This window comes from Stegastes partitus, unplaced genomic scaffold, assembly GCF_000690725.1.
Source record: "Stegastes partitus isolate 25-593 unplaced genomic scaffold, Stegastes_partitus-1.0.2 Scaffold511, whole genome shotgun sequence".
Taxonomy (NCBI): Eukaryota; Metazoa; Chordata; class Actinopteri; family Pomacentridae; genus Stegastes; species Stegastes partitus.
The window spans coordinates 159925-187764 of NW_007578242.1; the positions used below are offsets into that span (position 1 = coordinate 159925).

The window sequence follows — 27840 nt, forward strand, 5'->3', positions numbered from 1 at the left end:
TTTTAGGACTTCTTGTGTCTGACTCATCAGTTCTGTGTTTGATTATTATTTATTTTCCCTTCTGTAAGTCATTGTTCAGAGAATTAAATCAAGTTGGGAGCTGGAATGATTCTGTATTGTTTCAGAATACTACATTTTTATTCCATTTTTACCAACACTCACTACAGTATATGACAGTATAACATTCACAGGAGACATTTGTCCTGCAAAGTGCATTTTTTTTTTGTTATTATGCATACATGCTTTCTCTTAAGGCACATTTTTAAAGCAGGATTTTTTTTTAATATAACTTTTTCAGTGTGACATTATTTCTTTTCACTACTTGCTCCAGCACTGAGCTTTATCTTCCACATCCCCGCATGTCCTCATGTGCCACCAAAACACTGATTGAAACAGTAGGAGGCAGGCAAGTTGTATGTGGAGCATCAGCAAGGCAGCGTGCGGCGCAACGAGCACGCACACACACACACACACACACACACACACGGGTGTTTGAGGAGGCCTCGTGAACGCGCACGGTCGGGGCTGCTGTTGCTATGATGCAATGGCGACTGCGCCGTGGGAAGCGAGCGAGGAGTTGAATGAGTTCCCTCCACAGTTGAAGAAAGGCAGCCGCCGACAGTCAGGACGCCAGAGCCGAGGGACGGAGCGCAGGCACGGAGGAGACACCGGCACGGCCCTGCCCGAGCCCACTTCATGGCAACACGGAGCCAGGTGTGTCTGCTAGCCTCCCAGCTAGCCGTGTCATGACGCTTGGAGACATTTCTCACACATCTGTACGACGTTGCAGCGACACGGGAGAAGCACCAACACCCTGCTCGCGCTGAACCAGCTGAGGAGGGCTCGTTGTTTTTACATAGTTTGTTTTTTTTCTCCGCTTTTTTTTTTTTTTCTTTTTCCTTGTGCATTGTCCTCCTCACCGGAGAACCCGGTTGGAGCCCGTTTCGACCTTCGTACTGGACCAACCATGGCTGAGAGAACCTCGACCGGGTTGCTAACGATGATGTTGGAGCCCACGCCGGCCGTCGCTATGACCCTGCCGGCGGAGGTCCGGGAGAAGCTGGCGGAGCTGGAGCTGGAGCTGTCTGAAGGTAAGTTGACAACAACAAACTAACCGTGTGGTTCATCTGCTTTAAACACGCTGTCCATGTGTGTGTGTGTGTGTTTGAGAGCGATCGGAACCACCGCCCTTTATTCTGGCTCATGTTTGAAAATATGCCAGCATCACCGGAGCTGCTCTCCAGGAGTCCCACAGCTAAACTTCTGCCGTAGTTCAGTCACTGCAGACTAACTTAATTAAACTAGACTGGTCTGTTTCGCTCTTATTGTCCTGAAGTTTGAGGTGCCACACATCCAGTCTCCTGATGGATCAGAGGGCTTTCTCCCCGAACAGCTGAGCCGACACACCCATGACACCGCCGAGGTGTGACTCAGTTCTTCACATAACCACAGGGTCTGCACTTTTGGGAGTTTATGAAGCAGAAAAGTTGACATCTCAGACCTTTCCTGTACAGTAAGGCAACAAAAGCATATCTGATAGTGTCATCTTGGCCACCTCTGATACCTTTAATAAACAGTTTCACCTGATAGCAAACAATTTAAAGTGACTATACTCACTATTTTAATAATGATTCATTACTTTGAGTGTTTACACATTTAATAAACCCAATTTTCTCCAATTCCATCCTCTTAAATTGGAATATTTTCTCATTTTAAACATCAAGCAGCTAATCGATTAATCAAAAAACTACTAAATAAATTGCCAGATTATTACTCGCAGCCCTCTGTAGGATGTTTGTGAAGTCTTGTCAAGCATTCGGCTCATATTCCTGATTCCTTCGCTTGTCTGTTTCTCATCTTTTGCCTCTGGATGTCCTGGTCTGGGTGTCCTCTGTGTGACCCTGTATCTGTTCTTCTTGTTAAACTTAGAGGTATAAAGAAATCAAAAGGATGCTTCATGTTCATAAAAAAAAAATGTAATCGTACAAGTTAATGGTCCAATAAAGCCCAAATCTAAAGCTTCCGTCTATGCTGAACTCATTGTACAGTGCATATACCGTCTGGCTTCCTGCACACGGCTATAAACACCACCAGTATATGTCTTTACAGCGTAGTAAGAGCGACTCTCTGACCGTCACACTTACCTGCCAACAGAAACCCAAAGACTTCCTCACACATACCAGTACAAAGGCCTCCAGAATGTTTTTATTGATAATGTTTATTACACTCACTGATGTGGCAATTTGGTTTGAAGGAAAAATCATTTGCACATTGCACAAGTTAAGCAGTCTCAGTAATGCTTTGCCTCTGTTTCTTCATATTTGGTGCTTGTGGGATTGAAGCGAAGCCATGTCTTGGACTGCTGTTGAGCAGAAATCCTCAAATACAGAATTTCGGTGGCCTCTAAATAATGAAACAGGTGCTTTATTCCTCAGAGCATTTCTGTTTTTTTTGTTAATTCAATGAGACCCTTTGTTGAACTCCTTTACCTCAGACACGTGGTGAAAATTATCCGAGCTGTGTTAAAGTCCGACTTATTAATGACCCACGTTAGGTCTGATTAGATTTGGGATTTGACCCGAGGGTGGACAGTTTTATTTATTTATTTATTTATTTAAAAGTTGTTTTTTTTTGGCCTGTTTGCCTTTTATTAGATAGGACAGTTGAAAGAAAGAGGAAAGTGGGGGAGGGGGAAGGGGTTGCAGCAAAGGACCATGAGCGGGATTCGAACCCATGACCGCTGCATTGGAGTCCCTGTACATGGGTCACCAGCTCAACCAGGTGAGCTAAAGCGGTGGCCCTAGTTTATTTTATGTTTTTACAAACTCTGGAGAAGATGAAATAAAAGGAAACCGAAAACCCGCTGACCCTAAAGTGGAGTCTTTTCTTCCTGCCCGTGTGCAGCATCACACGAGGGGTTAGGAGTATAGACCCAAGGCGCACGCTTTGATAAGCACATTAACTGCCACCGAGGCCCTTAATGGGATAGACATGTTTTCAGGAGCGGCTACCAAACTAATCTATATCTGTCCAGTTTCCTCTTCCTGCTCTCCACATGTCACATCCTGCCATGTTGGACTCTGATAGCACTATCTCTTCTAGCTTTTCTTCCACTGACATGTCTCTTTCCCACTCAGCCTCTCTTTCTCTTGTCTCTCTCCAGGCTTCCCCACCTCCATATTTTCCTCTATTTTCTCTCTGATCAAAGAAAGGAATGTCATTTTCTGTAGGGTAGAGAGAGAGAGATCAACGCCTTTTTTTTTTTTTTCCCTCACTGCTTACTCGTGTACGCTGCCGTGAACTTTTCACCTCGTGATGCTGCTCTTTAGTTGCCCTCCCCTCGCATCCTGTCTCAGGACAGAAGAGGTGATTCATTTTATTAGAAGCAAATGAGAACCTGAGAATCCTGCAGGTTCTCCAGCCCTCCCAATGAATCCTCCTCTCAGGGATTTAACGTCAGACGTGTCTGTGTCCTACAGAGAGACACATCTTGGTTTTTAGTATGCATGAGTGCGCCACTAGGTGTGTGTGTGTGTCTGTGCAGGAACATTGTATTATTTATGAGGCTGAATAGATGTGTCATGTATGTTTTCTTAAGCAGTTTATCAGCTGCAGAAATTGGAATAGCATGAGTTTGAGACTATCCAGCAGCTCGGATAGATAATGTTCCAGCGTCAGCAGCTTAGGCCTGCTGATGTGTGAAATAAACAATCTGTGCACTCTTATTGTGATTATTATAAATTGTGTTTCCTCTGGAGATGCGTTCATTTTCAAATTCTCCTGTTTAGTTTTTGTGTAACCGTGTGTCCAAAAATATTCCGAGCACTCGACTCTGCTGCTGTCCTGAGCTGAGTGTTCCCACCCAGTCGTTTTTTTAATAACAAGTACATGTGGGCCAAATTACTCCCTCTGTGTTATTTTAATTGGGAATATACAACTTGACACGCTGGTGTTTTGTTATTCAGTGGCTCCATGTAGGGAAATCATGTGGAAATACTCGACTGGGTAGACTCTCAGCCTCTCTTCTGCATCCAGCTGACAAAATAATCTGAACACATTATTTTGCTTAAATCTTGAATAGCTTTAAAAGTAGAAAACTGACTTAAATTGAAAGTGTAGAAAATGTCTGAAAATTCCATTAAATCTTTAGCATTCCTCCATCACATGAAATATTTATGACTAAAAAGCTGACACGATAAAACATCTTTAGGCATTATTCATGAAAGGAATAGTTTGATATTACACATTGATTTTTTTTTTATATCTCACAAGTAAATGAAGAAATCTCTGCCTGTGTGTCTGTCTGTCCTTCGCCGTTCTCGACTACTAATCTTGGTGAGTCTTGGCTTGCAGGAAACCCAGGGTGGTGCAGTGTCCAGTTTGAAGTTGTTTGGATGAGCGATGGTCTAATTTTTGGGGTATTCTCCTTTTCTGTGACCTCACAGAAGCTGTCACGCTGATGTGGGACATTCCACTCCTTTTTGACCTCGTAAAGATGCCCCCATTTTAGATAATATAGTTTCTAAACCTCCATCCATCCATCATCTATAAACCGCTTAATCCTCACTAGGGTCGTGGGGGGCTGGAGTCTATCCCAGCAGACTTAGGGCGAAGGCAGGGGACACCTGGACAGGTCACCAGTCTATCACAGGGCTACACTTAGAGACAGACAACCAAGCACACTCACACTCACATTCATACCTACAGACAATTTAGAATCACCAATTAACCTCAACATGTTTTTGGACTGTGTGGGAGGAAGAACCCGGAGAGAACCCATGCTGCACGGGGAGAACATGCAAACTCCACACAGAAAGATCCTGGTGCCCCCACCAGGACGCGAACTGGTGACCTTCTTGCTGCGAGGCAACAGTGCTAACCAACTGCGCCACCTTGCAGAGTTTCTAAAACTCTAAAAGCAAATATCCAACAAGCTAAGGACGACTAAGGCATGAATTTAGAATGATCAAAGACACGTCTGTGGCGGCGGGTAGTGCACTATTTGATTAAACAAATGAAATACAACATGTTAACTGTTGAGTGTCACTGATGCTGGTTGCCAGATTTGATCACTTTTGTTCTGACCCAGTTTCACTTTTCATGCTAAGCTAAGCTAACCGACTCCATATTTACTGTACACAGACACCAGAGTTGCATCAACCTTCTCATCTAATTGTCTATAAAAAAAAAGACAATAAGTTGTTAAACTTCTCCTATATAGAGGACAAAACACTCCTACACGGAATAATAAAAAAACAGATTACCTACAATAAAAAGCTGGTTGACAAAATGTGTTTTTAGTGCCTTTTTTATGATCCTGCTACCTTCGTAGTTTGTGAGGCAGGTTGCTGGCCTTTTCCAAACGTGCTGCTAGACTGACTTCTCCTCCTACCAAATTTCACACATCATGGTTATTAGAAAGAACCTGTGTTATTTCTCAGCTGACCTGGATGCAGATGAGTGGCCAAAAGATGGGGCGTAAAGGAGGGCAAAAAGATGGATGATTTCCATTATCTCCTGCAGGGAGGATAGAAGGAGAGAGTCATGTCTGCTGGGTAATTCATAGGCTCACTCTATCATTCTCCGGTTTTCTGCCCTCCTCCTCTGTTTGCTCTCTGAACCCTCTGATTACAAAGTCGTTTTTAGTCCAGTGCTGCTGGTGTTTGCTGGGAAACTGCCAAACTCCTGGTTGATCATTGTGCTCGTTTTGCCTGCTCCCATTCAGCAAACATTTACAGAGAAGCATAGCGGCTTTTTTTTGGTAGTTTAGGTTCTGTCGGGCTTGTTTACGGTTGTTTGGATTCGCTAAGACCATGTTTGTTGCGCATTTTAGGTGTTTGGACGACGACCCAGAAGCATAAATGTGGCTACTATGTTTCCAGAATGGGCTGCGTAATGGAAATATCCCATATTATGAGTCAGACTGTCCATTCAGAGGCATTTGTTTCTGCTCTTATCTATGTCTTGGTGTCTGCTGCTGCTGCTCTGACCCAGTTTCACCCTCAAGATCATAAAAGTTTCACCATTTATCTAATCATATAGATGAGGTGGAGCTTTATTCGCTTTGGGTAAATAGGTGACCAGGCAGGGTGCTGTCAAGTGGTAATGGTAGTAATACGACGGTGGTGATTAAACTCACGCTTGCTTTTCAACCTCTGGCGCTGACAGAAGCTTGACGGTGTAATGATCAGCGGTGTGTATCTTATTGCTGTTAATGGATGAAACCCCACTCTGCACCTCATTTTTTCTTTTTCACATAGATTAAAAGTTCACAGGGGTTTTAAAGTAGGGCTGCTCAATTAATCAATTTCAATTTGGCTCTATGCAGCCTCACTCTACCTGGCAATTCTTCCACTTCTGCGTCGACACAAGCCCCAATAAACTTTCAGGAAACTGCAATGGCAGGACTTGCCGCTTGACACAATGCGTGCAGAGAAGGTAGAAACGAAAACAAATGTAGAGAGAGAAAACGAAACGAGTTTGAAAAAGCTGCCGCTGTGTCAGACCTTTTCAGTTTCAACAAGCAGGCGTGAGTTTCTCATTGTGACTTACAGGAGAGCCACCGGCACGATGGCATGAAACTACAAGCCCAGTTTGCTGCTAATTGTTTTTGGCCTGACAAATCACCAACTGAGCGTTCTACAGTTACTCGTAGTGTCAGCTAAAATGCATGATGTATCGCAGCCACAACTTGTCCGTAACCGTTAAGATATTATGATAAAAAAAAAAAAAGAAAAGTCCTCATTTCTGTTACCATGACCACCACCAGTTTCTGCAATGCGTGCATTTTAAAGCCATATTTGTTCCAAATATTTCCTACAATGGTATGGTTTTCCTCCAGCAGTAGCGCTGATGTGTTTTAAACGCTACTGTTTCAAATAAACCTGAATCATGGTCACAGGCCAGCGCACTGGGTGGGGTTAGTGGATAGCTTTGTTGGCCAGGACTTTTGTACAACTTTTTGGAAAGTATGAGTGTACAGGAAACCCCGGTGAGCTGGCTTACAGGGTTTGTTGAGGAAAGACCACTCAGTTGAGGGGAGAGACCATTTACTGGTCCTGAGTCATTCCCTTCTGCGGTCGCCTCTGTGGACCCACCACCAACCCGTGAAGAAAGAACTTCTCACTCAATGAGTTCAGCCTATTGTTGCTCAAACCAAACATTTGATGAACATAGAATCACATTCTACATTAAGAGCTTTGAGAACATGTAGGATTTAGGGCGATTACTGAAGGGGGGCTTTGTACATGGCTGCTGGTTTGCTCTGTAATAGGATCCAAAGCAGAAGAATGTTGAGCCTTGGAGCGAGCTCGCTGGCTGCTGTGGCTGCTGTAAAGTCCAGTTGGGAGATAAAGAGGCAGCTATGCTGTGCCCCTGCCATAGTGGAGGATAGAACGTGGAGGGTCATAAATATTTCAAGGGTGTGCCTCAGAGCAGAGCTTCAGATTCTTGTGCTTCTCTCACATACTGACTCGCCTTATATATGCCAGTGTGTGCACATGTAATTGTGTGCATGTTTGCTTGTCAGTTCGTGTACTTTTTGTTTGTCTCTGCGGGTGCTTTATTGAGGTGGTCTTTTCCATTTATTGCCTACAACCCACAGAGCTGTGTTTCATTTTTACCCAATAATCATTCACAGTAGCAGCTTTTGTCCTGCCGGTTGACTTTGTTGCTCTTGACTGTAGGTCCTGCCTGTTGTTCTTTTTTTTTTTTTATAGTACTCCTCAGCATCCTGTCTCTGTCTTTATAGGAGCCATGAATATTTAATGCACTGCAGTGTGTGAATGTTATATTTAAAATATGTCTTTTCTGTTTGTCTATTCAAGTGTGGATTAATGTACAGGATTTTCACCAGCAACTGGGGCGTTCTCTGTGGAAGGATTTATGTTGCCAGTATTGATTATCATTATGAGTGTAGCTATTGATTATTACCTGATAATGAATCTAACAATTGAGTTTGTGTGAATTAAATAATAATAGTCTTGAAAGGAGAACATCAGTGGCTCAATTTAATCAACCCACCCACGTACTCATAGGAGAGTTCTAATCCTCCAATAAAGTCTGTACATTGTGAAGTGATAGCTATTGTTATTTAAGTAGTGATTGTTTCAGCTATTTCCCTGTAGAAGTATTGACTTTTGGGCTTTGGGGATTTTAAAGTTTGTCTTGCAACTTGAGATACACAAATGTTTTTCTCCTCACTGCACGCATGCCGCAAATATTTCAGCAAGACGTTTCGTTCTCATTCAATGGATACAACCATAAAATGACAGTGACTTACTGGTGCTATTTCAGTAGTGCTTTATGGCATGTGGGTACAACTGGTGCCGGAAATCGTTGCATTTTGATTACATTGCCGCGCTCCTACAGCTCACAACTTGAGAGACACAACAGCACTTTCCAATATGCTGTATAAACAAGAACAACAGCTATGGGCAAAAACCTGAATCAGTTCCAGTGTTTTTGAAACTTTAGGTGAATGCAGATTCATAAAGTGTGAGGAGTAATATTACTGCTGTCTACGTTATGTCAAAGCTTCCCTTAACGAGTGCAGTGCATGTTCAAAATGTGGCTGATTGAAACGCCATAGGTAGTGGCCGATGCTCAATCATTCTAAGAACACTTCCAAAATCAAGTTTCGCCATAACTTCACTGACTAGAATCCTAAATGGAGGCCTTCGGATTCTGTATCTTTAAATCAAGAATCACTGGCAGCTAGGCCGGCTTCTACTGCTCTGCTAATGCGACAATGGAAAGATGGTGCCAGCTTCCAGCCAGGCCACCATCCTGTCCATCCTGCTACAGCGATACCACTGAGCTCTGCAGTTGGCCAGAGGGTGGGTTTAGAAGCACTCCTTCCTGGAAAATGTTGAAATGACTTAAAGATGTGCTCATCACCAAGACTTGAATACCTCAGGTTCGGAATAATTTCCTTGTTTTAATGGGTGCCAGATATTGCGGCTTTTTTGGTGCTAAATACGCGTCCTTGCTGCGAGTGAGGTGGCCTGTGCAGCAGAGAGCAGGGCAGAGCAGCGGGTAGCGGTGCCAGGGAGATCTGCTGACCAAACAGGCTGCATGCCCCGCATCAAGGACACATTGCAATTTTCACTCTGCTCTGTCCACCCGATTCTTCTGCCCAGCTTGGCTTTTGTTCTGCCTCCATCAGCTTTTTAGTGTGAATTCTTAACTGCCCATTCACCTGTCTGTGTGTGTGTGTGGGCTTTGATCCATCATCTGGTGGAGACAGGGGCTTCACCTGACGGGTTGATGGCAATCAAGGACCCTCTCTGCCAGTTACAGCGACAGTGAAAATCGCATACGGTGTCCTCTTCAGATTTCAGTATTTTCTGTATGTGCTGTGAATTACACCTCCAAATGATATAGAGTTTTCCTGCTTATGTACCTGGAGTCGTACTGCAGCGCTCAAGGTGCAGATTAAATTGCTTGCAGAGGATATAAGAGGGTGCAGGGCTGAGATCAGTGAGCTGTGCACAGAGTTTTTTTATACTGTATAACATTTTTCAGAGCCCAAGGTAAAAGCCTCAATTCATCGATAGTCCTTCATCACATCTCTTTCTTGCTATTTATTTTTCCTGATGTATATAGAGACACGTATACTGTCTGTCTTTCTATAACTGTGTTTATATATATATATATATATTTTCTTGCTATTTATTTTTCCTGTCTTATTTGATCGTAATTCTTCTTGCATAATAATTGACTTTTGCATTTGCAGCTGAATATACTGACAATACATGTTGTCAGACAGCAGAGCGATGCTAACAATGAATGCCTTTATTATCTCTGCGCACAGTACAACAGAATTGGATCTCGCAGATAACAACAGTAAGAAAACATTTCAGTGTTTAAATCAGCAATGCTATGCAATTATTTACACAAACCACACATCAAGACCATTTCATAAAGAAGATGGAAAAAAGAAGAAATAGATCAGTCAACTGGAAATAATTAAAATCCATGTATTTAAATTAAATCAGTGATATATATACAATATATGTAATAAATGACATATACCACACTTATTTTGCATCTCAAGAACATTGCACATTGTAGTTGAGAATACTGCACACTGGGTAACACTGTGCTCAGGAGTGAAGGATACCAGCACCAAGTTGTTCTTTCTGAGGATCCCCAGGAGGCAGAGTTGCCGCTGGGCCTTTTTGATTACCTTGAAGGTGTTGGTAGTCCAAGGTTGTCAGCTATGTGTGCGCACAGGAACCTGAATTCAGAGATCTGTTGATGTGGATAAGAGCTAGACCAGAGTTTTTCCTTCTTAAGTCTATAATGACTTTGTTGTTCTGAAAGGAGAATTAGGAGCTAGGTTATTCTCTGAGCACCACGTTGTCAGCCTATGGACTACATCCTGTTATGCTGTCTCATGTGTGCCTGCGATGAGCCCCACCAGAACTGAGTTGTTGCATTGATGATTGCATTGTCAGAGTGGGTGCGGTGCAGTTATTTGTGTATAGGGTGGGGGTTAAGGTGGGGACTCGACACACAGCCCTGTGGGACGCCAGTACTGATTCTTAGCTCAGCGAAAACAAACCTTACTCTGTTAGTTTGGTGGGCGGTCTGCATGGAATGATGGTGTTAAAGGCAAGGCTAACATCTATAAAGAAGAGCCTCACAGTTCTTGTTGTTGTGGACGTCCTTAGCTGATTCTGTTTTTTTTAAGTTGGCTTTGATGGCACTGTGCTGTGCCCCATCTCCAGTTTTAAGGGCATTGTTGCGGCTCTTAAGTGGGGTTTGGATCGCCTTTGTCATTCGTGGCTCTTGGAGGGATACACCCAGATGCGTTTGTCACATTGTGACATTGTCGACACAGTTCTTAATATAGCTGAGTGCAGTTGAAGTGTACTCTTCCAAAGCCTGGTGTTCAAAAATATCCCAATTCAGTCTTTCAAAGCAATCCTGATGCAGCGACGAGGCTCCTCCAGGCCATGTCTTTAGAGTCTTGGTTTTTTCCTGTGGGGCATGTATGCTGAGGCTAAGAGCATAGATATGTGGTCAGATTGCCCTAAGTGTGGTAGTGGTGTTTCCCTGTGGACTTTCTCAATGTTTAAATAGACTTCATACAGTATATTCATTCCCCTGGTAGCACGTTTAATGCACTTACGCATATACCCTTTCACACCTTTATTCTGTAGCATCAATGGGATTACATAGCCTTGAGTTTTTCAGTTTTTCAGCTGCTCTAGTCCAACAGTATTGACAGACCATCACCACGACTGCATGTCAGTTTCACTCATGAACTCCTCCTGAACAGCAAATTAGTGCAATGTTTCATTCACACAAGGACAACGAGTGGAATTTTAGTTGTATTTTAACAACCTTCAACCTGCTCCTTCTGCTGTTTTTATTGCCTATGCTGGTCTCTATACTCACAAGTCAGCCTTTAATTTTTAAAAGCTTGTGATACAGGCTGCAGATGTACCTCCACATTCATCACATGAGTTTTGATCTGTCTGTCAGATCATATAGTATGTCAGAGAGCATTGGTTATAGTTCTGTTTGAACTGCATGTGCGAGGATAATTCATTGCAGAGAAGTGGGCTTATCATCTCCAGGGTAGTGCCTTCAACACCTACTAACTTCTCTTGACCTTTTGCGGTCGGGAGCTGGCAGAGGTCAACCTGTATAGCGTGACGGCTCTGAGTGGAGTTCACTGAACTCAGGCAGCCAGCGAGTAGCCCTCAGTAAATGAATGGATGACACACTACAAAGGGCAGCTTTTACTTACAGTGCTTAGGGTGTGCCACAGAAATATCAAGCTTTTATTCTCTTGTCTCTTTGTTGCCAGGAGTGATTGCTCTGACTATAGTGCAACATCATTAAAAATGATATGGACTTTTTTTTTTTTTTGGCTTTCGTATTGAAAAAAAAAAAAACTGCAATGAGACCAAAGAGACATCTGAAAAGACGATAAACAACTTTTGAATTTTTTTTGTTCGTTCAATCAATGTCTAGGCCTACTCAGGTGTGATGTGTAGATCAAAGCCAAACAGAGGCCTTTGTAGCAGCAGCGGGCGGCATTGTGAGGCTTCCTGGTGAAAAACAAACAGACAGAAAATGTCTGGAATGTGCCGTGACCTATCAACTTAACCGTGAGGAGAGGCCTTTCCAAATCCCCACCAAAGCTGGAGGGCACAACTGCATAGAACAAAAAGGCAGATACCATAGCGGGTTGTCCCAGCCTTTTAAAAGAACAAGGCCAAGTTGCCCCCCTCTCCTTCACTTCGTTCCCTTAGGTGTCCCAGTAGAATATAGGAGGGAAGGAACAGAGAAGAACTGAACGAGTTTATTTCAGGTTGTTTTTTTTTTTTTTATTATTATGAGGCTAAAGGCAGTAAAAGTAAAACGTAACTTGGCAGACTCGGCTCACATACCAGAAAATGTGTTTTCAGCCTGTGTGCTCCAAGCAGGAAGACAGTTTTAGGTGAGCTCTGCGGCTGTTCTCTCTCTCTCTGGAGACTTTTCCTGGTATGTACCTGCATCCAGAGAAAGGAATGGATGCAAAGCAGGGGCGAGTCAGGGCTGCATCTGAAGCTCCCAGGCATAACTGACAAACTGTGGAGACTCTCTGTGCACTTAACAAATTGCTAACTGATGTCTGTAAGCAATGGGTTGTAAATCATCTTTGATAAACATCCAAGCTGTTTTATGAGACTGTTTTCCTGAATGTTTTTGATGGTGTATTTAAGAGCTAGTGTTTGCGGTGTACAGTACAGTTGGAGCACCTTGGGCTAAAGAAGTAACTTGGGCTTTAAAAACAACAAAAAGAAAACCCTTCCGACTAGACAGCCAGTATCATAAAAGTACAAGAAGATAAAAGTACAACTGAAGTGACAAGAACTTGCTGTGAAAACAATCTGTGTCAGTCGGGTGCTGAAGCCTTAAAAATACCGTGTCAGATAAGGCAAGAAAAACAAAGTCGAATTGAAATAAGGTAAACCCAAGGTTAGACAAATTTATTTGGAGGACAACACAAAGGCAAACTGTAAAATAAGACACGTACTGTCTGACTGCCTGGAGACAGTGTTCATGTGCAGCGATAGACTAGTAATAATGTGGTGTACTCCCTTTCAGTTCTTTGGCTTAACTGATTTACAGCGTGTCTGATTGTCGTCTGATGGGTTATTATGGCCAGCAGAAATGACGGCCACAGCTAATAACGCGAGACCCGTGTTGTGATAAACTGAAGTTTTAGTGCTGAGTGAAGGAGATAATGATGGACTTTTTTTTTTTCGATTGGTTCAAAACAACGACGACATCCGTCCTGCTGCTGAATTAACAAAGAAGGAGGTCCTTACTGAGCAACTTATTATTATCTTAACCTGGCCTGTATGTCCATTGTCTGTAACTAAAGGTACCTAACAGCGTATCTTGCCGTGCGTTCGGTGTGTTTTTTCACAGCGAGATGGGCCTTACTATTTAAGGAGTTTGCATCCAGTCTCCATTCCTGAGTAATGATGTACGACTGTGGTCTCTCATACTTTGTGAGTTTAAAATCTCAAGTAATCACTGTGATGCTTTCTCTGGCATTTGCACTAACAGAGATGTTTTACTGATAAGGAGCACAGAGTGGGGTTTTGGTCTTTTCCTCTGGGCTGCGGCTGAAGAACCTTTCGGAAGCCGATATCTGCATTTAACTGAACCGCGAACTTCCCCGCAGAAAATAGCAACCCCTTTTTTTCCCTTTCCTATTTGTCGAGGTTATATCAGTGCAGGACGAGGGACATGCCTTTCCAAGTGCTGGTAAACCTTCGTAACGTTCACTAAGCTGAGCACAATATGTAGATTCTGACTGTTGTGATGAAACACACCCTTTTGTTGCTGCACTAAGCACAGTTTTGTCGCTTGTCATCACACTCCAGAGATTCTGAATAACCTTTTCACACAGTGTCGCTGGTGGAATCCCAGGCAGTTTGGGACGAACAATGACACGGATACAACTTTAAGCTGACCTGTAATCTAATATAACACACACACACGTATACACACATGTCACGTCTCTGTGCTCTTACTCACGACATTCTTGACATAGAGGTCACAGCAGCCTGTGGGTGATGTTCATGGCTGTGGTCACATAATGTGTGCACGACTCGCCCCGAGATGACAGTTGAAGCTCAGTTGTTGAATCTCAGAAGCCTGTTTTCCATTTATTGGACTCCCTCACCATCGAAACTCATTACACAACCAAGTATAAGAACCCCCCCCTCTCCTAGTTTACACAAACTTGTCATTTTCTTTACATGAGGCAGTAGGTCTGCGTGTTTCTATATTTGTCAGCGTGTGTTTGAGTCTGACTATGTAGATTTGAGGAATTTAATTTCCACTGGGGATATGGAGGACACCGCCCCTTCTAAAAAAAAAAAAAAAAGTCAGTGTGGAATATACTCATGATTGTAGTTTGTGTGAGCTCAAATGCTACGCAGATGTTTCGACTGCAGAGCCGCTGATCGTTTTCACATTTCACATCCCCTCTTCCAGCCGTATCATAACACAAGTCCAGCAGTCTGCGTTGCTACATCTGCATGACAATGAAACATTCCTACGTTTTGTTCCATCGTCAAGTGTTTGAAGTTGTTGGAGTGCTTTTCTTGCTCTGAGCAGCTGTTTCTTTCAGCCAGCAACTGTGGGGATTTGCTGTTTCATGATTCAACATTTTTAAAAAAATGCCAGATAGCAATTGCAGTGACCCCAAATAAACTGCACATGCTGACTCCACCCTGATTAGCAAAGAGAAGCCTTTCGAGTCTCAAATGCTACCAAGTGGCAGCGAGTGAGGGAACCATATGGCCTGAAAAATCCGAAAGCTAACCCATGACACAAGTGCTGCTTCCCTGTCCCCTCCTTCTTATCTAATTTGATGAGACAAACTGAATTTAATTTTATTGTTGTCATGGTGAGGCCGGGCCTATATTTAGCTGCTGGACATTAAATCACAGTCCTCTGATGACCAGGTGATTTAATGGAGCGAGAAGAGCGTTGTACGAGGAGGACATGTTCCCGCACAGTCCCCTAAAGATCAATAGGACTAAAACAGGACAGTTTGACACAATGAAGGTCTGCTTAAAGCGGAGAAAATGCATCAACTGAATCCTGCTGGTGCTCAGCTTGTGCAGCTCCTTGTAGCACTCCTTCAACAGTTGAATTTGTTGTAAACATTTGCTTGTTTTTGCCCTTCATGTATTGTACAGTAAGCTGCTAAGTCTCATTTTCAGAAAGTCAGTGAATGCCACAATGATAAATCTATTGAAAGTGAATGGAAAAATGTCAGTGTGGAAAATAGTTTCTTTTTAAAGACGCCCTTCAACTCCACTCCAGAGCTGCAGTTTGGTCTTGTTTTCTGATGTTAAATCCAAGTCAAATCTATAAAAAGAGCTGTATACATGTCTGAGTCCAAGGGGTCAGCTGAAGGGGAAGAAAAAAAAAGGGAGGAAGAAAAGAGGAGTGGGAGGAATCACAAGGTCTGGATTTAAATTTCCCCTTGCACAGAAACAGCTGGAGTGTGTCGGACCTTGAGGAAATCCGCATTTGCTAACAATTCCTGTTGCTTGTTTTTAACCTGCTTGTACCGTACTTAGGTGCTTTACCACACATGCTACCACCGGGGATGCTGAAAGGGATTACTTCTTTCTCGATGCAGTGATGAGTTCTCAATATGTTTTAGTGCTTTCACAGAGGTGAAACGTTCACAGCGTCTGCAGCAGGAAATGCACGTGTTCATATCAGGCCATGTAGGGTTTATGGAAATGACTTTGCCATCGTGGTTGTTTTGTCGCTGCAGAGCAAAAATCAGAGCAACAGTGAAGCGGACACACCTTATTCTCTTTGTTTAATTCTTGGAAATATGATGTTTTATTAAAAGCGCTTGCTATTTGATGACTTTTTGTGGACGTACATACAGCAGTAGAACATCAAACAAAAAGGTTTTTCTTTTTTTTTTCATTGGATCTTTGTGTTTCTGTGCAACGAGCTAATTGCAGCATCTGAATCTATTCCACGGATCGTCACTTTAATCCTCCTTGAAGAGCTGTGAAGATGACCCGTCTAAAGGCCCCGGCAGGGTCCTCCTCAAGGCCTTGACCCCGCCGACCCGCTGCCACCGACACCACGTCAAGATGAGCGCTCCATCCCCTTCGGGCCGCAGAAGACAAATCATAGGCCGATGCAACGACTGAGCTGAGCTGCCATCAATCTGCGCTTTCTCTTTGGGGCAAAAGGAACTGGCCGCGGGCTGGAGAATCTGTGCTACAGCCTCTGTCTGAATGGATGGTCATCTGGGAGTCCTGACTCTGCTCTTTTTTTTTTTCTGTCTGCAAGGCTAGCACATGTACATACGTGCACGTAAACACACACTCAGATGCTCCTTCCCTTGTGTCACACAGTCTGTTGGTTGATTTAGGCTGTGCGAGTGTGGCCCCTGGCTTTTCGAGTGTGCGAGGATAAGTGCAAAAGCAGACCCTGTACTGGCCGCCTTGTCTGTGTCTCCCTGGAACTGGCCGCCTATTCTTGTTCCTTGTCTTTTTTTTTTCCTGTATGAGGTGGTGCAAGGTCTAGAACACGGACTGCCTTGCTCCGTGAAAAAATGCTATTACAAGGCTTCGCCAAGACAAGAGTTTGTTTTTGTCTTGGAATCAGCTCCACTTGTTTTTGAAGTATCAGCTCACAAGTTAAACCCCACCCTTAGCAATCCAATACTGTTTCCATAAATAAGGGGTATTTTGTCTGGTGCAATGGGCTGGTGTTTATTAATTGCATTTCTAGAGAAGTTTATTTTAAAACAATATGTTACAAAGTTCATGCATTCCTGTGGTGAGCTCAGGAATCTTTTGGCTCGATCCTCCAGAACGGCCAATGATTCCAGAGCTTTAGATTTAAGCTCCTTAATGCACCCCTTGCGTTGAGCTGTGTACTGTATGAGAACGGTTTCACACAATGTCAGAGCGTCAACCACAGTGGTGGCAAAACTGTCACTTAATTGACTTTGACATATTTACCGGCACTTATCGAGTTACTTACGCCCAATAATCTTCAACCTTCTCTCGCTCCAAGCAGGCTGAAACTAACGCTAAGAAATATATGCAAATATTTGACGGTGTGTTTGTATGCAACTTCACATAATGAATTCTCGGGGGTCCTGCTTAAAACTCTTTAATTTCCCTAGCGAGACAGAGGCTTCACCACATTAGCTAATAGAAGCCGATTAGCCTGCAGTGCTGTTGGCAGACGGTATCAGCTGGCTAGTGTTACTGAGCAAAAGCTTTGTGAACAATATCACCACAGCTGACTCTCTCTCTCTCTCTCTGCCTTATCTTCTCCATGTCCTGGATGAACAACCCTGCCTCTGCCGGGTCCGAGGGCTGCCTTTACTTTGAGTTGTGGGCGTATGCGGAATGTGGGACTGAAAAAAAAGCCATAGGAGGACTTTGAGGCGTTTTAGAACAAGCATATTATTTAGTTGTTTTCCCCGTGTTGCAGAAGAATAGCTCAGGAAATTGGAGAAGTGGACTTTAGGCTGCAATCTGTTTGACAGACATGAGCAAACAAGCCCCCGTTGTTGCTGCCGTTGTGTTTGTTTGCATGATATAACCTACATTATCTGTCTTACATCTGTGGGATTGTAAGATGTAAATGCTGAGCTGTTTCTCCAAAGGTACACGCCGAGGCTTCGGGATAGCATGTTTGCCAGGATGACAGTTTGCATACGGTTTAGCCCCAGGATACGTTGGATTTCTGTGAGGTACATTGTGGGTTATTGCGGCACAGATGTTCAGTAGCTGTCTGCTGTCGATCCGTCTTTTTCTTCTCCTCCTCGCGCACACTTTAAAGAGCAGGAGCCTAACCTCAGCTCACCTCAGGCAGGAATCCGCCGTATTTTTTCTGGGTTCGCTTCTTTCTGTCTGCCTGTCAGATTCCTCACTGAGAGGCTCACTCAGGGGTTTGACCACTGAAAATAATGCTTGAGGTTTCAGTGGGGAGGATATTGATTGAGGAGCTGGAGGATGGAGAGGCGAAGTGAACGGCTGAGTGAGAGAGCGGGTGAAAAGGGGGAGTAATGGCAGACAGCGAGAAGGAGAGTGAAGAATAGATAGGTGGAAGTAACGGGCAGAAGGAAGATAACAAGTGCTGCTGAGTGACAGGAGGATAAAATACATACGGAACAGTGGATCAGAGTATAAAGTTGGGAATAGGATGGAAATATCTCCTCAGCTTTGTAAGAGAGAGAGAAAAAACATTCTGCAAGTGAGATAATATAAATAGAACTTTAGCTACTGTTTATGATAAAGCAGCCCTTGTGCTGTTAAAATGGTTTTCTGTGAGCATTTCTGCAAAGTTTCTTAAATTCCTACACGTTTCTTAAAGCAGCACAGAAAAGAAAGTGCATGTGGGATTGATTTTTTTTTTTTTTCTGAACTTGAAGTACAATTAAAGCAACTCATGACTCATCCTGAGGATGGTTGCTATCTGACAGCATCAGCCGAACATCTGTGTTACAGCCTACGTGCTGCTGAAGTCTAAAAGTGCCGTCTTCGTGCTGTTGTTGTTCGATCCTTACTAAGTACTTTATTGCTTGTTCACTTGTTTTGTATACAGGGGAGTTTTATTTGATTTGCAAGTCACTCGATTTGTTACTCAAGACTCAAAAATGAAAGAAAACAATAAAAATCATAAGTAAGATCGATTATTACACCTGCAGGGTTCCATCTTAACCCGGCTTCCTGTCTGAGGTACTTGTAGGTGGTGTTCATAGCATAATGAAGGGATTCATTAATTGTTTTTTCCAAAATAAGGAAACCAACATTTCTTCCACACAGCTGCGACATCCGACTGGTGTTTCCTGGACTGGAAGATCTGTGAGAAAAAGGCTCGATCCACTGCAAAAAAAAAGAAGCTTTGTGCTCCACCAGCTATTGTGCATTGTGTATTATATGGTAGATGGAGACGTATACGTGTTACAGAGCAGGCCTTCCAGCTACGGTGTGTCAGCTGTGGGATCGTCCTGTCAGTGTCTCACTTTCAGCTCAGGTGCGGTATGTGTAGATGGAAGGAGATGAGAAGGATGGTCTCAAAGCAATGCTGAGAAGCTGGAAATAATTTCAGTGTAAAATGATCGGGCGGTAAAAAAAAAAAAAAAAAAGTCTCAGCTGAATAGTTAAATTACCTCAGCCAGCAGGTGTTTGTGATAGTTTGGTTTGCACAGGGCCACAGATGAGAGGATTCAATAAGCTGCTTTGACGCTGACATCATTAGAAGCCTCAGATGTTAAACTGATACTCTGCCCTTTGGAGTGTCAGTATTATTAAAGTGTCTGTGGTTAGCTTGAGTTCAGATAGTTAGGAGTTAGGATGTCGAACGCTAATAGGGTTCCCGCACGATCTTAAACTTGAAGTGTCTAATCAGAGCAGCGTGTCACAAGTCGTCTGAGTTTTTACAAATTGGGAGAAGTTGGGACAAAGTGTTCAAATAGTCACAATTACAGTTAAGTCCTGAGCACATCTTTACTCTGCAGGTCATCACAACACAGGCGGAAATTAGCTCAACCACTTGGAAACATGATTTACCCAGAGTAAGCATCGAGTTCAATTAGTTTAAGGTTTGCATTGACCAGCAGGACTTGTGTAATCAATGCCGTGGTCGACTCGGGGACGGGGGGAGTGCTTATCAGCTTTGCTAATGCTTTATCGGAGTGTGACTATTAAGCCCATTTCAGAGATGCACTCCATTCCGTTAAGCTGACGGCCTCGTGTGTGAGTGCACACTTTGGTCATGTTTACGTAAAAGTCGGCAGTGTTGCTAGGTCGGTAACATTTCCACATCACTTTAGACACAGCACAAGCCTGAACTAAACTGTCACATTCACAGATAGGCCTGCACAAGCGGCAGTACGTTCAGTAGTAGGAACTGATGTAAGGAAGGGTTTTTCCACATTTCAGCAACGTTTGTCACAGATTGTGTGCCAAAATCACAACATTTTCCCGCACTTTGCTCTACAATTTCAAATCTATTAGGCAACAAAATGAAATGTTAATTATAATAAAAAAACCTCACTGCAATCAAAACAGACACTAACAGCTTAAAGAGGAATGATGCTCACCAATAATAAACGTAATCCGAGTTTGTTTCCCCACAAGACGTTAAGAGGAGCTCAAGTTTGTTTGTATTCAAGACAGAGAACTTCAGGGTTCAGCGCTGTGAACCTTTTGCCTTTTGGCTTTTAAACTTTTTGCTCAGTGCAAACATTTGTGCCCCCATGACCCCGCACCAGACAAGCGGTTTACTTAATACATGCAATCTAAGAAATAATGTTTGGACTGAACCAAAAAAGCAAACGTTTGAAGCAAATCTTTCTTAGTTATGACACCTTCCACGAAATTATGCTAAACCAACAAACTACATTGAGTTAGGGGAATTAGCTTCTCCTTGACATCAAAGGTATTTTTAATTACGGGTTTTAAGCATCTGAAATTGTCCAGACAAGTCAATATAGGAGAGGGGCTTAAGAAAAATGAAGTTATCAAGCCGATATCATTCAGCTTCTACAACTTGAACTGAGTTTTAATCTTTTAAACTTGAGTCTAAATTGCACACTGTGTTAAGTTGATGCAATTTCCAACATTGATTTGTTAACCCAACTTGTTAAAATAATGTTGTTTCTTTTTAATGACTTTTCTGAATTAGCAAATTACATTATTTTACAACCATGTCTGTAATTAAGTGTTGGGTTAAGTTCCTTGAATGGCTTTAGAGTGGGAATGGGCTGTGACGGTGTGTGACATGAACAAAGCATCAGGAAAAGTTGTCATTGCCAACAATTAATACACACTAAGTGCAAGTTTTGGGCAAACATCCTGAGGTCTAATTACACAGCATTTCTAGTCCCACAGTCTTTGTTGACCACTAAATGTAATGAGCGTCCAGGTCACAGGGGACCACTGAAGCTCTCCACTTTCACTCCTGTTCTCTTGCCATTCAAGCAATTTGTGTGCTTCCTGTCTTCAGATAAGGCCTTCAGAAGTGGCTTTATCCCGGTGCTGGGACGTGTGACAGAGCAGCCAAGCATCCCTATTGTGGAACAAGCATTTCTCTGTAAAAAGCCGATCTTCTTTCCCTGCTTACCTCAGCCATATTGCCACTGAGCTATTCGCAGTTTTTGCGTAAACACACATAAGCGCCTGCTCAAGTGAATGTGAGAGTGGATGATGTGTGTCCTGTGATTGCAGATTGGAATGCGCGTTAGCGTCTGCAAGCAAAGCACAGTCACGGGTCAGCAAGTGCCTTAGTCAGTCACACACGTCTCCCCCCGGCGCTTTCTCTCCAGGAACTGGGCAGCGTGCCTGCAGAGGGGAGTGGTGAGGTTAACAACATCCTCCGAAGAATCGCTGCACTCCTGTCCACATTGTCCTTCAGTATGTAGCGAGGCCCTCATGGCGAGCTGACGAGTCAGTATGTGGACGTCTGTTTTATAGCGACGGCGTTACCTCGTCCTTATTACTGAGTAGTCAAAGAAAGGTGAAGGCATTTCAGGATGTTTGCCACTGGCTCACAGTAGAAGATTATTTTCCTTTCTTGCGCTGGTTTCTTTCTGGATCCTTCAAGGCTACTCAAATAAGAATCCCTGCTAGGATATATTAAATATCATTATGAGATAGTTGCAGCATACAGCAAGGCCACAGACATTGGCAACAATGGTCATAAGTTTTGTGTGAACTGAAAATGTGTTGGCAAAAAAGCAAGTACTTTGCAAAGGGGCTGAACTTAAGGACTATGTCAAGGTGAAAACCCAGTGATATCAGATGGCTTAGGACCTGAATACTGCAGATGGGAGAAGTTGGTTGATCGATTCAGACTGTTAAAGACGCTCCTATACACTGACCTCTGGTGACCTTTAAAGGCTGCGGTCACTCATTGTGGCACTGACCAGGATTAGAGTGAAAAAACCTCACCGTCCGTGGTCTGATGTTTAACATGCACATCACCACACTTTCCACAGTTCAATTACTGGTTGGTTGACCTTATTTGTATACCTCTGAGCTCATTTCCTGTGTGCACCACTGTCAACTGACACCAAAAACTGGACGTAGGTACAGGCAAGCATTGAGTGCGCTAACGAATACATCAAACATCGGCGAATTACTCAATCCTCCAGTTGGATTTTTGTCTGAGATTTTTGTTAATTAATTTTTTTTTTAAAACAAATTTAATGGACTGCTTTGTCGATAATTTATTTAGACAATATTTAACCTGTTAACCACAATTCATACTAATGGGAATTGGCAGTTGGAGTTGCATGTGTCTAAGAAGTAAGTCAGTGTGTCATCAGTCAAAAAATTATCCAAATGTTTATGTATGTCATGTTCACTGCCCACCAAAAGGAAATAAGTGCCCGGTTAATGCAACTTCGTGACAGTGTCTTTCTGCCTTTCGTTATCACTGCAGCCACAAATAGATATGTGCAAGAGAAACACTGCATGATGTCTCAAAAAGTTTCCGACACCTCTATGAATATATCTGCAATCGGTGGGTGTTGGTCTGATGATGCCTTGAACATGTCGCCCAACCCTCGTGCAATCTTCACATTCATTTGTTCATACAGTAATGCTGCTACAATCTCTTTGTGAACTCGCTGGTATAATAAACATTTGTTTCATGGTATTGCAAGTGGCTCACCTGCTCCACAGCCACATGACGCAGCAGTAATCATCTCTTACAGCACAGGACTCACTGTCACACAGTGTTCAGTCAACCAGAGGAACAGTCCCGAGGCCTAAACAAAGCTCACAAGTTTTACTTGCTAATTAACTTCCACCTCCTTGAAATGCTCTTTGTCTATGGGCATGTTAGTTCAAAACATTATCAGAACTTTTGCACTCAGAAATCCAGTGGCTGTTTCCTTTAAGGAATTGATCTGAAATGAATTAAGCCGGTGCTGCGACCGAATTATTCCTTGGACATATTTGTTTTTGCCTATTCGGGTGGTTGGTAGTGCAGTGAAGTATTAGTGGGTGAGGGGTTTGCTGTGAGGTAACCAGTGTAAACAGCGTTATCAGGCACACTGCAGGAGGAAGTATCCATCATCAGCTGAGCGATCAAACATCGGCTCGCCGTCATGCTGGTATTTCCGACGACTGGAAGCTGGACCCAGTTTCTCTTTGTGAATGTTGGATATTTAAAAGGTCATACGCTGATGAACACGTGTGTTTCTACACATGCAGCTAAAGAATTTAACTGCTGCGAGGCCAACAGTACCGAAAGTTTATTATGTTTGTTTTCTAGCTTAGTTTTTTTTCCATTTAGTTTCTCATTTAAAAAAAATCATTTTAAGGAGTTTGCATGTTCTCCCCGTGCAGCGTGGGTTCTCTCCGGGTTCTCCGGCTTCCTCCCACACAGTCCAAAAACATGTTGAGGTTAATTGGTGATTCTAAATTGTCCGTAGGTGTGAATGTGAGTGTGCTTGGTTGTCTGTCTCTAAGTGTGGCCCTGTGATAGACTGGTGACCTGTCCAGGGTGTCCCCTGCCTTCACCCTGAGTCAGCTGGGATAGACTCCAGCCCCCCCGTGACCCCAGTGAGGATTAAGCGGTGTATAGATAATGGATGGATTTTTATGATGCTTTTCATGTTGATCTATGAAATCTATGAAAAAGTTCTTACATCATGATGCCAAAGCAGTGACTCAAATCAAAGTCAAATACATTTTTGAATCACAACACCCCCAGGCTGTGCCGTGGACTTGTTGCCACTTGCTACTTTACCTTTGACCTCTTGAGTCAGCCAGACAGTTTGGATTCACATGCTCACTTTGTAGCTGGCTGGCTCTGTCCACATGCTAAGGTCATACGTGACACACGTAGGGCTGCGGGGCTTTTTAGCCTCAGTCAGGGGCCATCAGCTTCAAAAGAGCCCGTGGCCTGCGGCTGACCTTTAATGCCTCGCCTACACTATTATACCTCCGAGCTGTAAGCTGCGCTCATCTGTCCCTCCATAGTTGGTAAGCTAAAGGCCATCATAGCCACTGATGAGCTGTTGCAGCTTTGCAGCGCCAACAAATTAACCAAAGGTCAGTGAGGTCACACCTGGCAGGCAGCCTGGCGTCATGACATCAGTTGTGTAGCTCGTTGTGTGTTTGTGAGGCTGAAACGGAACGAGGAGGAGAAACTTCTCTGGATTAATGTTTATTGAATTCTGGTGGGAGAGATTAATGGAACAGCGGTTTCATTAAGATCAAGAGCATAAAACGGTATTACAGTATCCTCCACTTGAGTGAGCGTCAGAGGAATACAGTGATTGTATTATAGCCTCCTGCAAGCTTCCCGTATATATCCTACAGTTTTTTCACTGCTTAAACAAAAGACAGTTTCCATTTTCCCCACTTATAGCTCGAGGACGTTGAGATGGAGGTTAGAAGACGAGACAAAGTATGAAAATCCCTTCTGGATACCGTCAACGTAGAGCCTCATTTTTTTTTTGGAGCTCTGTGAAAAAGACCTATAAGATCGACACGAAGACGGATGGAAAGACAAAAGAAATATAAGAAGACAAGCTTAAAGAAGGGACACGGAGAGTAATGGAGTGGAAACACAAGACGTGAAACTCAGCGTTCCTCATCTTTTGTGTGAAGTAACACGTGGCAGACCTCCAGCCTGCTTTTACCCTGATGTCATCGAACACATCTCTGACCTCAGCGAACATCTTGCCGAGCAGCGCAGCACCAAACTGTATGGCAACCAGATGACTGATTTGCAAAACTATCCAATGATGTAGTGCTTTTTGTGCGTGTGAAAACTTTCTCACCATACATGGTCACAGTGAATTATGCATTCCCTGCAGATAGTAAAGGAAGGAAAACCTTTGTGTGTATACGAGAGACCCCCTCCAGAAGTAACGTTCCATTTTTCATCCTGTGTGAAACCCAATTTACAGCTTAAGCAGCAGATAGCAAATGTGGCAAATGTTAGCGCCTGGCACACAGAAAGTGGTGCTTTGTTCAGCAATGCAACACTGAGAAAGTTTACACTGTAATCCCAAATGAAACAGCAATGTTTTCCAGAGATGTAATGAAACAAAGGTTTTAGTGGGTTGCAGCTGATGATGCGACAGTTAGACAAACCTGTCAGGTATTTTATTTGCACATTTTTCCTCTGCACTTTTATTTCTTCGCGTCAGTTTCGTCGAAAAAACTCCCAAACGCCACATTTTTATTGAGATTGCTTCCAAGGTCAAGAATAAACTTGTTCCGAGAGTCGAATAAACGGCTGCATGTGGAGTTTCTGATCATGCAGGCGCTTTTTTTTTTGCTGTGAAATCCAAATGTCTGTTGGGGAACACGGCGCATCACCATCTGTGTTTTGTGATGTCAACAAGAGTGTTGTCATTGGCAGTTGCTCTGTTTTGTGTGTGGCTGCTATGCATGTGCATTCGAGTGTCTTTATTTTTGTTTTTTTGTGTTTTTAACAGAAGGACTGTGTGTGTGAGTGTGTGAGTGTCTTGTCAGAGCTGATAGTGGTAGACTGGCTTGTGACTTGTGTCCCTTGTTTCCTGCTGGTAGTCTGCACACACACACAGACTCATTTCAGTCTCCTTTGCTGTGTCTGCTGTCAGTGTGTTTTTATTATCTAGTGTAGCTGTGCTCTCACTCATTCTGTCATTGTGTTTTGTGTTATTTCCCACCCTCATTTGTCTCTCTACTAATTATTCTCCTCCCTTCTTTTCCTGGTTCCTTATTTGTGTCCATACTAACTTGTCCTCTGCCTCTTTTGCCCCCTTACGTGCTGCTCATTCATCCTGCCTCCTTCCCTGCTCTTTGTCCAGTCACATTTTCCATTTGAACCCATTGAAATGAGGCGTAGTATTTCTTTACCTACACCGGTTCATTGGACCTTATAAGGAAATGATCCAAAGAGCGCTGACTGGCTCAGAGATATGTTTAGTTGATGATATATTGTAATACCCCCCTCTCCTATCTCATCTCTGGGGTTTCGTTTGGACAGCGCACAGCACACCGTCATGACCTGAGTCAGCGTTTGTATTTATAGACTCCTGTGGAGTTGTGCGGAAGATCTGGGCTCAGATTTATATGAAATGACGATAAAGAGTTTTGTGGATCTCTGGAAAATGTATCTGTCTTTTTTTTTTTTGGGGCTACCCACTTTATTAAACAACCACAAGAGTTGGAGTTTGAGACAGATGAAATAATCAAGGCTGTCAGTGAAGCTGCTAGACCGTGTCCTGATTCAGAGAGCACATGTTTACATTAGTAATCCTACCAGCACAATGGATCTGTGTTATCCATGTCGCTCATTAGATCTGGTCAGTGTGCTGGAGAGGAGATAATACCAGCTGAGTGCCAACAACTCAGGTTTTAATAGGGATCCGCGCGAGGTAAGCTGCACGCAATGTCTGCATATCATGAGAATCTGCGCGGATTAGAGCTGGGATTATCTACTGTATGTGTATAACTTGTCTTTACCGTGTGGCTCGCATGTCCGCGTGTTGTGGTTTCCATCGAGCACATGCGGCGTGAGAGCAGAAAGAATGAATTTGCGTCCGCTCATGCGTGCGCTGATAAACACATGTACCCGCATGAGTCTATATGGATCCGTCCGAGATGAGAACACATGTTTGCATGTATGTGCTTTATTTGATTTTAATTGTTTTGCCCGCGGCTCATAACAATAATAGCGTGATGTATGTTGGAGGCCTGGTAAGGGAGCAAGCCTTCAGCAGCAGATGGCTAGAAAACTAACTTAGCTGTTGTTTTTCTTTTTTCTTTTTTCTCTCAGCTAGGAGTGGAGATGTGGGAAATCGAGGACAAACACAGAGCTTTTGCAGGTTCACAAAAACAAACAACCTCCACTGATATCTTGAGTAAATGGATAGCTATTAGGCGGTAGGGTTGTAAAAATGGCACACAGCACTCAAGTAGTGTACGAAAAAAAAGGGAAATGGTCTGGGTCTGCATTTAGATCAGTGCAGGATGTATTTTGGAAGTGAATCCAAGCCTGAAACAAAGGATTAAGGCCTGTGTGTGTGTGTGTGTGTGTGTGCGTGTAGGCAAGAGAATGGATGTGTGTGTTTTAACTCAGCCTGTCATTAGTGTGGAGGTCTGTGCAGATGTGACCAAAGGGGTAAATGGGTATTTGTCCTCTTAGGTAAAAGAGCAGGGATGTGCTACATAGCATTGCATTGTCACAAATAGTTGTTTTAACTGCATTTGGAAATGAAAAAATAATAGGAAATCAAAAAATATATATATTTGTTTGCAGTGTCACCCATTTGCATGACATCATAATGACCAAGTGTCTCCCTTGTTATGTGGAAAAGTTCACACAAGAGTTGTGTTAGCATGTTTCATGTGCAATGTGTAAGTTCTGGCACGGATCCGTTCGATTATTGTTTTTTTGCTCGCGTGTTCGTGCGCTGCATGTGTGGTCCTGCTGTCCCTAAGCCACCAATGTTCCTCTGTAGTCGTCATTTCATATTCCGTCTCTTTTTAAAGCGTCGCATAGTGAATAGCATGTGCAAACAGGCAAGGGGGTTTACCCGTGTGTGCATGTGTATTAACCGGTTTGTGTACCTTTCCCACCATGTGTTTAGTTCGCAAGCGAGCACGTTCGTTTTGATATGGGAGGACTTTTGCAAAGGCATTTTTCCATAATGTGATAATTGTGTGTGTGTGTGTGTGCCTGTGTGTGTGTGTGTGTGTGTGTGTGTGTGTGTGGAAAAGAGCCAGCGGGGCAGGTGTCAGGTGGACTGACAGGTGGCAGCTGGGAAATTAGAGGATTTCCTCTTTTTAGCAACGGCTGATTAACTCCCTT

General features: G+C 43.3%; 1 protein-coding gene across 4 annotated transcripts in view; it reads left to right on the forward strand.

The window, feature by feature from the left end:
* Positions 1-576: 576 nt before the first annotated feature.
* Positions 577-27840, forward strand: part of dip2a (disco-interacting protein 2 homolog A) — an 87735-nt gene continuing 60471 nt past the window's right edge. For all 4 annotated transcript variants that reach the window (XM_008287656.1, XM_008287657.1, XM_008287659.1 and 1 more), the window contains exon 1: positions 577-1091. In XM_008287656.1, coding sequence (XP_008285878.1) covers positions 968-1091 — 124 coding nt within the window. In that variant the 5' untranslated portion in view covers positions 577-967. The remainder of the gene's footprint in view (positions 1092-27840) is intronic.